This window comes from Trematomus bernacchii, unplaced genomic scaffold (genome assembly GCF_902827165.1).
Source record: "Trematomus bernacchii unplaced genomic scaffold, fTreBer1.1, whole genome shotgun sequence".
NCBI lineage: Eukaryota > Metazoa > Chordata > Actinopteri > Perciformes > Nototheniidae > Trematomus > Trematomus bernacchii.
Genome location: NW_022987927.1, coordinates 43041 through 57306, shown reverse-complemented (window position 1 = coordinate 57306; position 14266 = coordinate 43041). Strand labels below are relative to the sequence as shown.

General features: G+C 44.3%; 1 protein-coding gene across 1 annotated transcript; it reads right to left on the bottom strand.

Moving 5' to 3' along the window:
• Positions 1 to 628: 628 nt before the first annotated feature.
• On the bottom strand, positions 629 to 13016 carry allc (allantoicase; the record flags this gene model as incomplete). Its single annotated transcript, XM_034115464.1, is given in 10 exon segments — positions 629 to 747; positions 1205 to 1313; positions 1936 to 2009; positions 2375 to 2530; positions 3254 to 3386; positions 4217 to 4298; positions 5655 to 5772; positions 6874 to 6961; positions 7348 to 7398; positions 12925 to 13016. Coding segments are annotated over 10 exon segments (1014 nt in total), but the record flags the coding sequence as incomplete, so codon positions are not given.
• Between the last annotated feature and the right edge of the window lie 1250 nt (positions 13017 to 14266).

Below are 14266 nucleotides of genomic sequence, written 5' to 3'. Positions count from 1 at the left end.
AGAGGACTCAGAGATTCAGAGATTCAGATAATATTTAGTATAAAAGTTAAGAATATATTGAGAGAGAATAGATAGATTTTGAGATATATATATTGTATGCATTGACTGTAACATAGTATTCCTACAGTGTGGTTTTGGTACTTTTACTGCAGTCAAACTAGATTTTTTTAGAAAGAAGAAAGACATGAAGTGAATGGAGGGAACATTAGCTAAATGTACTGTACTGTACTGTAATGTACTGTACTGTACTGTAATGTACTGTAATGTACTGTAATGTACTGTACTGTACTGTAATGTACTATAATGCACTGTATTGTACTGTAATATACTATACTTTAATGTACTGTACTGCACTGTACTGTACTGTAATGTACTGTACTGTACTTTGAAGTAATGTACTGTACTATACTGTACTCTACTATACTGTACTGTAATGTACTGTACTGTACTTTAAAGTAATGTACTGTACTATAATGCACTGTATTGTACTGTAATATACTATACTTTAATGTACTGTACTGTAATGTAATATACTGTCATGTAATGTACTGTAATGTAATATACTGTAATGTACTGTACTGTATTGTACTGTACTTTAATGTACTGTGATGTGATGTAATGAACGTACTTTCTTGGGGGGCAGCAGGATCTGCCATTTCCCAGAATGCCACCCATTGCTGCGGCTCTGAGCCTCCTCCCCGGCGGTCAGCGAACACACCTCCACGCTGCAGGAGTCCGGAAAGTTCCCTGCAGGAAATACAGAGGTCATTCCTCCTGAACACCATGGGAAACACATTAAGAACATTCACAGGCAAACTGTTGGAATATTTAAAATAAAAAGGCTGAATATTTTAAGAAAGAAAATTGAATATTCAGAGGAATATATGTTTGTATTATCAGATACAAGTCTAACAAGCTAGACTATTAAGAGAGAGAAGAATAAAACGATTTAGAGAAAACATTTGAGAACAAGTCAGAACAGTATGGGAATTATGGAAGAATACGTTGGAATATTATAAGGAAAGTTTTTGAGGAAAAGCTGCAAATAAAGAGAAACGATTTTCAGAAAAAGGCGGAATATTACGAAGACTTTTTTAAAACATTTTCAGAAACAAGTTTGGATTTTTTGCGGATTTTTTTTTTGTCTATTAAGAGGAAAGTCTGAAAACTTTGAGAAAAAGTCTGAATATTTTGGCGTGTGGACCTTTGAAGTGGTCGGTGTCCAGCTCCACGCTGCGGATCACTCCGGGGTGACCGAGTCTGAACACGGCCCACTCCCAGCCCGGGACCAGCAGGACGCCGTGCTCGTCCTCCTGGAAAAAAAGCTGCTCTTTAATTCATTTTATTTCCATAAAGGAATTCTGATTCTACAACAAATGAAGTTCATTTGTTAACCTAGGTTCAGGAGCATGGCCACGCCTCAACCCGTCTCTAATCACAGCCAACTCTATTTATATCCGGCCAAACATCCGGCCATCGATTGTCTCCATTCTCTCAACCCACCCTCCCTCATCCCTTCATCCCTTCACCCCTCCCTCATCCCTTCATCCCTTCATCCCTTCATCCCTCCCTCTCCCTTCTACGGTTCCTTTCTACCTCATACTTAGCCAAACTCTTTCATCCCTCCACCCATCAACCCCTTTCAACGATACACCCCTACATCCATTCATCACTCCACACACACATATGAACATATGAACATATGAACATATGAACCACACAGCTTCCGGTCTTCCAAGACCCGACCGGACAAAAAGACGTGTTGCAGGCACGAAACATACTACCAATAGAAATACATTGCTTTTAAAATCGTTCTGTGTGACACGAAAAAAATGTGAAAATCGTGTTGGTGAAAACGAATCAATAGATTAAATGTCGTGACTATAACACGAAATGCCGTGAGACTGGGTTGGGTTAAGTGTTCAGAGGGCTAACCTCCAGGTGTTTGGGTCGGTCCAGACGCCGGGCCGTCTCCCAGCCGTCCGCCATGTTGACACCTCGACCGAGACCTGCAGACACATTGCATTGAATGGAGGAAACCCTCTTTAATGGTCTCACATGCAGAGCACACAGCACACAGTGACATTTGTTCTCTGCTTTTAACCCATCCTAGTACCAGGAGCAGAGGGCAGCTATTGTACAGGGGAGCAATGGGGAGTGGGGGGTTGTCCGGTGCCTTGCTCAAGGGCAGGGGCCAGGAGGTGAACTGAGACCTCTCCAAGTATCACTCCACACTCAATTTTTTAAGTTTGTTCGGGGACTTGAACCAGCGACCCTCCCAGTCCAAGCCCCTACTGACTGAGACAGCGGCTGTCAGAGGAAAACAAGTCCACTTTTAAACTATACAAAACGTAAATGCACACATTATTCTAACCAATCATGTTGCGTGGATGCCCAAAGTGGGCGTCGCTGTAGCCGAGGCAGACGCCCCCATTGGTCAGGGCCAGCAGGTCGACGTCCTGATTGGGCGAGATGTCGGACCAGTCTCTCTGCCCGACGCCGTACACCCGCAGTCTGGAGATCCCTCCGTCTGCGGACAGAGGAGGTTAAAGAGAGCCTGTTCTTCTTCTGTGGTGCTCCCTCTTCTGTAGTTTGTTCTATAGGTGTTAGTGCATGTCAACGGTCTGCAGAGGATAAAATCCCTGTGTTCCTCCAGAGGGAGTTTCTCTCCCACTGGAGTTATTCAGAAGTATAAAAGACATTGTGTATGAAAAACATAACAACAAATATTTTGGAGTTACTTTTACTGTAAGGGAGCAAGATGTGTGTTTGTGTGTGTGTGTGTGTGTGTGTGTGTGATGTGGAATGTGTTGTGTGGTGTGGGTGTGTGTGGGTGTGTGATGGGGGTGTGTGGGTGTGGTGGGTTGTGTGTGTGGGTGTGTGTGTGTGTGTGTGGGGTGTTGTGGGGTTGTGTGTGTGTGTGTGAGTGAGTGTGAGTTGTGTGGGGTGGGTGGGTGGGTGGTGGTGGTGGGTGTGTGGTGTGTGTGTGTGTGTGTGTGAATGTGGTGTGTGTGTGGGTGTGTGTGTGTGTGCGTGGTGTGTGGGTGTGTGTGGGTGTGTGTGTGTGTGTGTGTGTGGTGTGTGTGTGTGGTGGTGTGTGGGTGTGTTTGGTGTTTGTGTGTGTGTGTGTGTATGTGTGTGTGTGTGTTGTGTGTGTGTGTGTGTGGGTGTGTGTGGTGTGTGTGTGTGTGTGTGTGTGTGGTTGTGGTGTGTGTGTGTGTGTGTGTGTGTGTGTGTGTGTGTGTGTGTGTACCTGGGTGCATGTTGAGCCTCAGGTGTGTGACTCTCTGTGTGACTCTCACACTGTAGTAGTTGTTGCAGCAGTGGGAAAACCCCGGCTGAAGCTCCGCCTCCTTCAGCAGCTCAGGCCACGCCTCCGAGTGCAGCTGCTCGGGAACACAGTCACTTTTTTTATCATGATTACATAACTCCGTTACAACCCAAGCCTAAATGCAACACTAACAGGAAGTGCATCATTCACAAAGAAGGAAATGGGCCAGTCACATCTTGCATAAAAAAAAAAAATCCAATGCTCTTTTAAACAGAAATTGATACAAATTAGGATCAATCAACAATCAAATGTTAAAAAATAGGGAGGAAGGAAGTCATTCTGATCAGCAGTGAAGTTGAAACTAATGCAGAGGAAGAGCAAATTCTGTAACGCAGCGTCCACACGGCGGCGTGCGTTGAAGCTTGCCGGTGGGCGTGTCTGAAACTCGACCAACTACCAATCACATGAATCTCCCGCCCCGGACACACAAGCACGCGGTTTGATTGGCTAGAGCTTGTACTGGCATATGATTTGATTGGCTGACGCTTCCGTCGAAGCTTCAAAAGTTGAACATTGCTCAACTTTTGAAGCGAGCAACGCGAGCAAAGTGAAGCGACCACAATGCAGTTCGGCGAAGCGTGACGTCACCCATTCAAAGTGAATGGGCAGAAGCCGCCGTGTGGACGGGCCGTAACACTGCATACATTTTACATTTGTGTTTTTGTTTAAATTATCTGTAATTTCTGCTCCTCATATTCTCTGAACAGACTCTCAACAGGATGCTTTTAAAAGAGAAGAATTTGATTTGGTGCACGGCCATTTAAGGCCTTATAAACTCTTAAATATATTGAGTAACCTACATGAATACTAGCAGGTAACAACAGTAAAGACAACTAACTTGACCTTGCCGACACAGCCTAAAACTTCAGCTGTCAATCACGTTACCTTGGCAACAGCAGTCAGCTGAGCGTCGGAGGCGGCCATTCCTGTCCGGTCCCCCTCCAGAGAGAAGGTGGGGGGGGGGGTCTGGTGAAGAACAGATAAACATCAAAGGAGGCTAATGTTGGGCTATGAAGGAACTACAGCACGGTCACATGACTTCACGTCACCACCGCTAAGCTAAAGGTGGCTAATGTTGGGCTATGAAGGAACTACAGCACGGTCACATGACTTCACGTCACCACCGCTAAGCTAAAGGTGGCTAATGTTGGGCTATAAAGGAACTACAGCACGGTCACATGACTTCACCTCACCACCGCTAAGCTAAAGGTGGCTAATGTTGGGCTATGAAGGAACTACAGCACGGTCACATGACTTCACGTCACCACCGCTAAGCTAAAGGTGGCTAATGTTGGGCTATAAAGGAACTACAGCACGGTCACATGACTTCACGTGACCACCGCTAAGCTAAAGGTGGCTAATGTTGGGCTATGAAGGAACTACAGGACGGTCACATGACTTCACGTCACCACCGCTAAGCTAAAGGTGGCTAATGTTGGGCTATGAAGGAACTACAGCACGGTCACATGACTTCATGTCACCACCGCTAAGCTAAAGGAGGCTAATGTTGGGCTATAAAGGAACTACAGCACGGTCACATGACTTCACGTCACCACCGCTAAGCTAAAGGAGGCTAATGTTGGGCTATGAAGGACCTACAGCACGGTCACATGACTTCACTTCACCACCGCTAAGCTAAAGGAGGCTAATGTTGGGCTATAAAGGAACTACAACACGGTCACATGACTTCACGTCACCACCGCTAAGCTAAAGATGGCTAATTTTGGGCTATAAAGGAACTACAGCACGGTCACATGACTTCACGTCACCACCGCTAAGCTAAAGATGGCTAATGTTGGGCTATAAAGGAACTACAGCACGGTCACATGACTTCACGTCACCACCGCTAAGCTAAAGGAGGCTAATGTTGGGCTATGAAGGACCTACAGCACGATCACATGACTTCACATCACCACCGCTAAGCTAAAGGTGGCTAATGTTGGGCTATGAAGGACCTACAGCACGGTCACATGACTTCACGTCACCACCGCTAAGCTAAAGGTGGCTAATGTTGGGCTATAAAGGAACTACAGCACGGTCACATGACTTCACGTCACCACCGCTAAGCTAAAGGTGGCTAATGTTGGGCTATAAATTAACTACAGCACGGTCACATGACTTCACGTCACCACCGCTGATCTTATTTCAGGATAGAAACCAAAAACACACTCAGAAAACCATACTCCAGACCAGGGGACAGGAAGTGATGAATTGTTGACTCATGTCAGGATTTTAGGACTCATTCCTGCACCACTCTACTGGATGCTCGGTGGTTTGATTCCCAGGTTTCTTATTTAGGAAATGATAAGGCGGATTAGTACCCAGACAGGCGGCCTGGATGGAGACGTGGGGTGAGTGGTTCCCGGTGAAGAAGGACGTGTCCACATCGAAGCCGTGGATCAGCCCCGGCACACCGAGAGCGATGATGCACCAGTCGTGACCTCCACAGAAAGTGAGATGAGAAAAACCGTGTTAAAAACCAACAAAGTAAGAAATATACGAGCACAATAGTCTAGTTGCTAACACTGTGAACCCTTACATGTTGAGACCCCAAAGTGTTCTGATAGAAATGTATAGTAGGGTCTCCAGCTCAGAGAGACTGCTGGATGCTAACCTGCAGATGCTGGGCATTTACACAGTTAGCATAAGTTGAGTTAATTAGCATTATAGCCTACAGTAAGTGGACAATAGTTAAAAAATGTGTTGGTTGATTTGGACAGTGATCGAGTGGTTTTGGGGGTTATTGAGGATGCTGAGTCCATTTCTGAATCAGCCATCTGAATGTTTGAAATACCTCGGTTAGAAAGTGGATTACTCTATAGTGACCACATCAGTGCTTCCTGACCTTTAACACCTACTTTGTAGTCTGTCTACAGCTCACACAGTCCTATTGTGAACCCGGAGATGTTGAGTACCCCAAAGTGTTATGATATGGACAGTTTTGGAGTGTTTTTTCAGGATCAGCAATGGCAGATTTAACCAGAAGGAGGACATATCTGTACTCTCTGTGGACTGATTTTGATTACCATGAGTAGTGTTGGACCATTGGATACAGAGAGCACCAGATGAACATTACTACCTCGACTGTGGACAATTTATATTCAAATAAATAAGTAATCTGTCCAATCCAGATGATCCAGAGTCCCCTAAATCTTCCAAATCGACCCAAATGCATCAGACTCAGTCCACAGAGAGAACAGATATGGACATTTTCAGGTTAAAACTGCCAGCTTTTATCCTGAAAATGTCAGAAATTGATTCACAATAACCCTCAAAACCACTCAGAAATTGAAATACTTCTTTCCGAGGTCCTGCCCTTTATATCATTAGAGATGTATTTAGTTCATACTTGCGTCCTCTTCATTCTGTGTTTGGGTGTTTCTGAACATTTTAGAGTTAATGAAGGAGGGTTCAGTTTTTTTATGTGAGGCGTTGATGGTGCTTCTGCCAAATGCTGACAACAGGAGGATTGTATTTCATCAGGAAAAAGGTGTTTCTTTGATCAGGTGAGGAGGGCGGGAATGTGTTGTGTTGCTTCTTACCCGGTGTTCTCTTTCTCCTCGTCTCCCATCCGTCCATCCACTTCCCAAACTCAGTGAAGGCCGAGGCGATGAACACCGGCTGCTCTCTCTGTACGAACAATCAGTACATCTTAAAGTTGATACCTACTTCTGCTGAAGTTCTCTGTGTTTTGGACTAAATCCCTACTACTCCAAGCTTTTCCTTAAGGGAGCCTTTTTAGTTTCATGCTTTATGGATATTTCACATTATATTCATTGCATAACAACACCAGTACAGAACAAGTGGTAACCTGCGCAGTACACACAAATAATTAACACAAGAACGAGTGTTTTCAGCAGATTATGTGAGGTGAATATTGCATCAGAGGTTCCTGTTCATTTTTTTAACTTTTATACAATTCTCTCTGTGCAATAAAGATCGATTTGACGCTGATAAAATATCTGAAGTACAGGAAGAGAAACACTTTAGTGTGAACGGCTGGATCTGAGTCGTACCTTCAGCAGGTTTGCAGCCGGAGCGAACCATTCGTCCGTAGCAAAAATAACCTGAAAGAACAACACGCTTATTTCAATACAGACCAAAGAATTATAATATGTGCAACACTGCAAACCAGAGAAAAGCTAAAGCTTTGTTAATCAACATTAGCAAGGAATTGTTGGGATATATTCACTCTAATGTGTGAGTGGTATTACGGAGGTCGACAGGTGCCAACACGTTACAAAACTCCTCCATCAGGAGAAGCAGCTTCAGAAAGGATGCAGATATAGAAACCCAAATGTTCCACATGAAGAAACATCTTCAGCAACACATGCAGCATTTAGAGAACATTCAGCAACTTGAGGAGACATGAGCAGCGTTTACTAGAAGCTGCAGAAACCAAACGCTGCAAATACAAAACGCTGAAGGAGCTCAAAACACAACGATGAGACGATTAGTTTCTGCAGCTTTTAGTAAACGCTGCGCATGTTTCCTCAAGTTGCTGAAGATGTTTCTTCATGTGGAACATTTGGGTTTCTATCTCCGCATCCTTTCTGAAGCTGTTTCTCCTGATGGAGGAGTTACGGGCCGTTGAAACGTGTTGGCACCTGTCGACCTCCGTACTTACCACATCAAACAAACACAGTATTTCCAAAGCACATCGTACAGGGTGGCTCCACAGTGACACGACCGTGTTATAAAATCAGGCATATCCTCAAAGCGATGCAGAGAAACTAGTCCATGCATTTGTTACTTTAAGGCTGGATTATTGTAACTCTTTATTATCAGGGTGTACCAAGAAGTCAGTTAAGTCGCTTCAGCTGATTCAAAATGCTGCAGCTCGTGTACTAACCAGAGTTAGGAAAAGGGACCACATTACTCCTGTTCTGGCTGCCTTACACTGGCTCCCTAGAGAACACAGGATAGAATTTAAAATTCTTCTCCTCGCCTACAAAGCCCTTAATGGGCAGGTGCCATCTTACCTTAAAGAACTCATTGTACCCTACTGTCCTTCTAGGGCAGGGGTCGGCAACCTTTTAGATATGAAGTGCCATGTTAAAAAAAAATTGTTATCAGCGTGCCAACGATTGAGAATTATCAACGGGGGGGGGGGGGGGGGGTTGAGGAGCTTGACGCTCGTGAACTATCAACAGGAGGGCGAGGGGGCCTCGCTGCGGGGAAGCAGTGTGCTACACAAACATTATATTGCAGTTTTAGTGTCGCCAACTCCGTTTCTAATACGCAAAAAGACAGCAAAATGTGTCTATGATTATTTTTAGTATTTTCGATCTGGATCCAATCCAGACGAGAGATCTCTCTCCCTTCGCCTGTGTGCGAGGGGGCAGGTTACACACACGCAGCTGCTACATGCAGCAACACACACACGGAGGAGATGGCGGAGAGAACTAAGCACTCCGAGGTGTGGTTAAACTTTACCCGTCTCGATCGTTACCTAAAGTGCAATAAGAGTTTAGCATGTCAGGGCGGTAACACGAGCAATCTGTCTAAACATTTAGCAAAAGTGCACCACATCCAGACGGAGAAATGCACCGGGTTCGACTGTCTCTCTAGTAGCTCTGTAGCCCCGTCCACGAGTAACGTTTCCACGTCAGGTGTTATGTATGCTAGCAGCAACACACGGAGCTAACTCAATTATACAAACATGGGTTAATGATTAGAGGGAACTGAGTTATTTAGTTTGTTAAAGTTTCAGCTATTCTGTTCACAGTTCTGTCATCACATTATTTAATACGATTTGTTAAAACACTGTTGTTTCTTTTGATGTGAAATATTATTTATTTAATTTAAATAAAAAGCAATGTTAGTTTTGTTCACAATTTGTTTAGTTATTTTTTTCTCCAAAAGAACCGATAAAAGACCGGATCGATAAGGGGTATCGATAAAAGTAGTAGTACCGTTAAAACCTTAACGATACCCATCCCTAGTGAGATGAGATCGCTGTCCCTTTGAGAGAGAGAGAGAGGGGTGTGGCGTGTGCATGTGTGTGGATGGTAGAGCGACAGTGAGCGAGCGTGTGTATGTTTCTGGAAGTGAAACGAGGCAGCAGAAAAACAGAGGTCTGTGATGTATTTTGTGAAACAGAAGAACAACTAAATAAATGCAACCGCTTCCCAAGAAGGGCTCGCCTCTCTCCAGTCATTTAAGCTAAAGTGGGTTATTGAACCTGAAGCTTGTTGCTTCTGCCCTCCTCGACTACGGTCTGGGAGCCGACAGGAAAGTTCAACACACAGATGGCCAGTCCTTTGTAGCATATGATTTCAATGAGAGATGAGCAGATCGCCACTGGGCTTTCAACTAAAGACACAGCCACGCAAAATCTGCGGCATTTGTAAAGCTCCTTATGGGTACTGACATTTGTGAAGTGCTTTCCTCTGTGGTGAAACGATCAGCCCTGCACCACGGAGGAAAGCGGCAGAAAGTCACCTGGAGTTAAAGAGAGCGGGGCTGCGCTGCGTGCATGGCTTCCTTCTGCAGGTAACAGGGAGACGCGCTCTGGCGGCGGTCTCGCTCAGGATCCGAAAATACAATTTAAATATTTTGCACACTTATTCCACTTATTCCTAGTGTGCCACTGGTTACGGTGCCGCGTGCCAATGGTGGCACGCGTGCCAGGGGTTGCCGACCCCTGGGCTAGGGCATTGCGTTCCAAGAATGCAGGGTTGTTGGTTGTTCCTAGAGTCTCTAAAAGCACAATGGGAGCCAGAGCCTTTTCTTATCAAGCTCCACTTTTGTGGAATCAGCTTCCAGTTTGTGTTCGGGCGGCAGGCAGCCTATCCGTTTTTAAGAGTGCGCTTAAGACCTTCCTTTTTGATAAAGCTTATAGTTAGGGCTGATTAGATTCAGCCCCTAGTTTAGCTGCTATAGGCTTAGACTGTCGGGGGACACCTCACTTCTTCCTTCTCTCTGTCTGTTCCGAATAACCCAGCTTCCCCAACATTTCTCTTTGGTGTCTATCTACGCCGGGATCCGGAGTCGTGGCTGATCCTGTTGCTGTGGTCCTGAGTCCTGGATCGTGAGCCCTGGATCTTGAGTCGTGGCTGTGCCTGCTGCTGTGGTCCTGGATCATAAGTCCTGGATGGATATCCTCGTGGATTCATCTTCTTATTATAGACACATGCATTTCCAAACATGTGGTCTACCTATGTTGTAAATGTATTATCTCTTCGATTTACACACGGCATCTATTGCACGTCTGTCCGTCCTGGGAGAGGGATCCCTCCTCTGTTGCTCTCCCTGAGGTTTCTCCCATGTTCCCTTTAAACTGTGGGGTTTCTCTGGAAGTGTTTCCTTGTACGATGTGAGGGTCTAAGGACAGAGGGTCTAAGGACAGAGGGTCTAAGGACAGAGGGTCTAAGGACAGAGGGGGTCGTATTGTCACTGATATTCTGTACAAACTGTGAAGTCCACTGAGACTAATGTAACATTTGTGATATTGGGCTATATAAATAAACATTGATTGATTGATTGATTGATTGATTGATTGATTGATTGATTGATTGATATCAATATTATGTCATTAGAAGTCATAGAAAGGAAGTGAACATAACTGCTGGATATTGTCGACCAAATCTAAATGAATCAACTCTGCAGACTCTTTGCAAACAACAACTTGATTTGATTTGTTTCATTAAAGTATTGCCAGCCCTGCACAACCCTCCGAATATTTATTATTTATGAATTATAATATATTCTGCACATTTGTACACAAGCCGCCTCTTTCCATAACAATACTGCACTTATTTTATTATTCTGAGTACTTTGTCATAGTATACTGTACAACAGGGGGGTCAAACTCAATTTCATCGCGGGCCACATTAGCATTATGGTTGCACTCAAAAGGGCCGGTTGCAACTTTAAGACTATATAAATATACATATATAAATATATAATATATATTAAATAATGTATTTTATTATATTATTGGCTCTGCATTGGATTATTATCAGTCCTGGTAATAACTTCATAAATAACTACGTCTGAAAGCAGAAGTCTAGGGCACATAATTGAAAGCAAATATTCAACAATTACATCAAAACTTTGGAAAGAACATCCATAACATTCACCTGTTTGCAACTTACATATATCAATATTCCAATTACTTGTATATAGACTATTCTGCACTATTTCTATTATATTATATTTTATTGTATTTACTTGCACAATTGTATCTGTGTTATTGTGTTGCACTGTTGGAGGAGCCTGTGACCTAAGAATGTCATTGTCATAACAACACTGTAGCTATGTACATATGACAATAAAATTGTATTGTATATTATATTCTTTGCAAGCTCTTGCGGGCCACATAAAATGAAGTCGCGGGCCGGATTTGGCCCCCGGGCCTTGAGTTTGACACCCCTGCTGTACAACATCGTTTCAAGTATCTCCAGATTTCATGTAAATAATTCTCTATATCTTAACGTATTATAGCTTCAATTGTTTTATATCTTCTTTACCTGTGTTTGTGTAAGCACCAAATACACCAAGGTTATTTCTGTCAGGGTGGGGGTTATCAGAGGCCTGTACTACGAAGCCGGTTCAACATAACCTGGATATGTTTGAGTTAGCCGGTTGGCCCAATCCAAAACATACGCGCTCTCGCTAAACTGTCCTACGACGCTGGTTATCAAGTGGATCGCTCAAGCCAGCCGTGTCCTATCTAGTTAGGTGTGCGTTCACATGAAAGGGGTGGTATTTGGAGCATTCGACCAATCACAAACATGGAGAAGCGTACTGACAGCGCAGCGTCATACTTCCTGAATGAAAAGTGAACTTTAATATTAGTCAAATATGAAGAAGTTAAACTTTAAACATCCATGACTTAAACACTTTATCCAGGATCAAAGCCACATAGCTGCACCTGCAAGGTGAATACAGCTGGTAACAGAGAAAGTGTTTGAATGCGTACATTAACAGGTTTATGATATCACTGCCCCGTCTAAGACACGATCTGACTTTCATTACATTTGACTCCAGTGTTTCGTCAACTTAATGTGTTGCTTAAAATAATACTTCTGCATACAGTATGTGACACTGTGAGTGTTGCACGGCCAGATACGGCTCAGCTGACTCAGATAAGGAGATATATGATACATTATGATGTGATATGATTTTCCCTGAAGTTAGCTCGCTAAGCGAAAATCCGGCTTCGTAGTACAGGCCTCTGGACGCAGAAGGAGGAGAAGGGGTACAAAGTATAACAAAAAGCGAGCTTTATTTAACAAAAGCCGATTACAAAGAAAAACAAGAAACAACTAAACATAAGCAAACCGGGGAGCACGACAGAGAGGAGCAGGTAACGTGGAGAAGAGAGACGACGACCGGACAGGGAGCAAGAGGGGAGACGAGGCTAAATACACAGAAGGGAAATCACATGACAAGACACAGCTGGGGAGGCAGAAAGACAACAGAAACACAACAACAACAACAACAGGTGAACACAAAGAGACAATCAGACACAGGGAGAACAGAATTTCAAAATAAACCCATAACCAAACACACCAAACTAAGAATCGTGCTAATTCCCTGATATGTGTAAGCCTACTTGGCAATAAAGCAGATTCTGATGAACTCACCTTCCCCCCCACCGCCTCACAGGCCAGATCATTGAACTGCAGGAAGTGGGGCTCTGCTGCTGCCTTGACTCTCCTCTCCGCCATGCTGCGATCTGTCTGACGTTCTGGTCTGAGCGCTGGAGGCAGTCGTCTCCTGCAGGACAAAGTCCAGTGGCTGCTGGCTGTTTATTCAGACAGCGAGGGGTCACTGACTCCCAGGGGCCCCTGCTGCAACAACAGTGAGTATCAACAGCAAGCCTCATCCTTATTTAAAGGGGACCTATCATGCAAAATGCACTTGTGTACGTCTTTTCTACATGAATATGTGTCCCCGGTGTTCCAGGGAACTCACCAAGTGTCAGAAAACACAACCCTCTCTATTTTCCTCCATACCCAAATCTCTAAAAAAGGGGCTGCAACGGATCTGATAAAAACTGATCCAGATTTGAACACTGTCCTGACGTCAGGACGGTGGCGCTACGGCTATTGGGCCAACTCCACCAATCAGGAGGAGACAGCCAAATTGAGCGAAATGAGGCATGGCTAAAATGCATGATCTGTTTGGTATTTTGGAAAAGAAAAAGTATAAATATGCCTTATATAGGTATGGTCCTACCCTATATTATTCAAATATAGCATGATAGGTCTACTTTAAACCACACCTCGTTGCAGATCAGGAGTGATGTCGCTCTTTTTCTCTTCTGCACAAATGCTGCCATGTCGTCTTTATGTCCTCATATGATGTCCTGATGAACAGGAACACAAGCAGCCCACTGGACTCAGATCTCTAGATACCTCCTCACTCCTCTGGACTCAGATCTCTAGATACCTCATCTCTCCTCTGGACTCAGATCTCTAGATACCTCATCACTCCTCTGGACTCAGATCTCTAGATACCTCATCACTCCTCCTCTGGAATCAGATCTCTAGATACCTCATCACTCCTCTGGACTCAGATCTCTAGATACCTCATCACTCCTCTGGACTCAGATCTCTAGATACCTCATCACTCCTCCTCTGGAATCAGATCTCTAGATACCTCATCACTCCTCCGGACTCACATCTCTAGATACCTCATCACTCCTCTGGACTCAGATCTCTAGATACCTCATCACTCCTCCGGACTCACATCTCTAGATACCTCATCACTCCTCCTCTGGACTCACATCTCTAGATACCTCATCACTCTTCCTCTGGACTCACATCTCTAGATACCTCATCACTCCTCTGGACTCAGATCTCTAGATACCTCATCACTCCTCTGGACTCAGATCTCTAGATACCTCATCTTTCCTCTGGACTCACATCTCTAGATACCTCATCACTCCTCCTCTGGACTCAGATCTCTAGATACCTCATCACT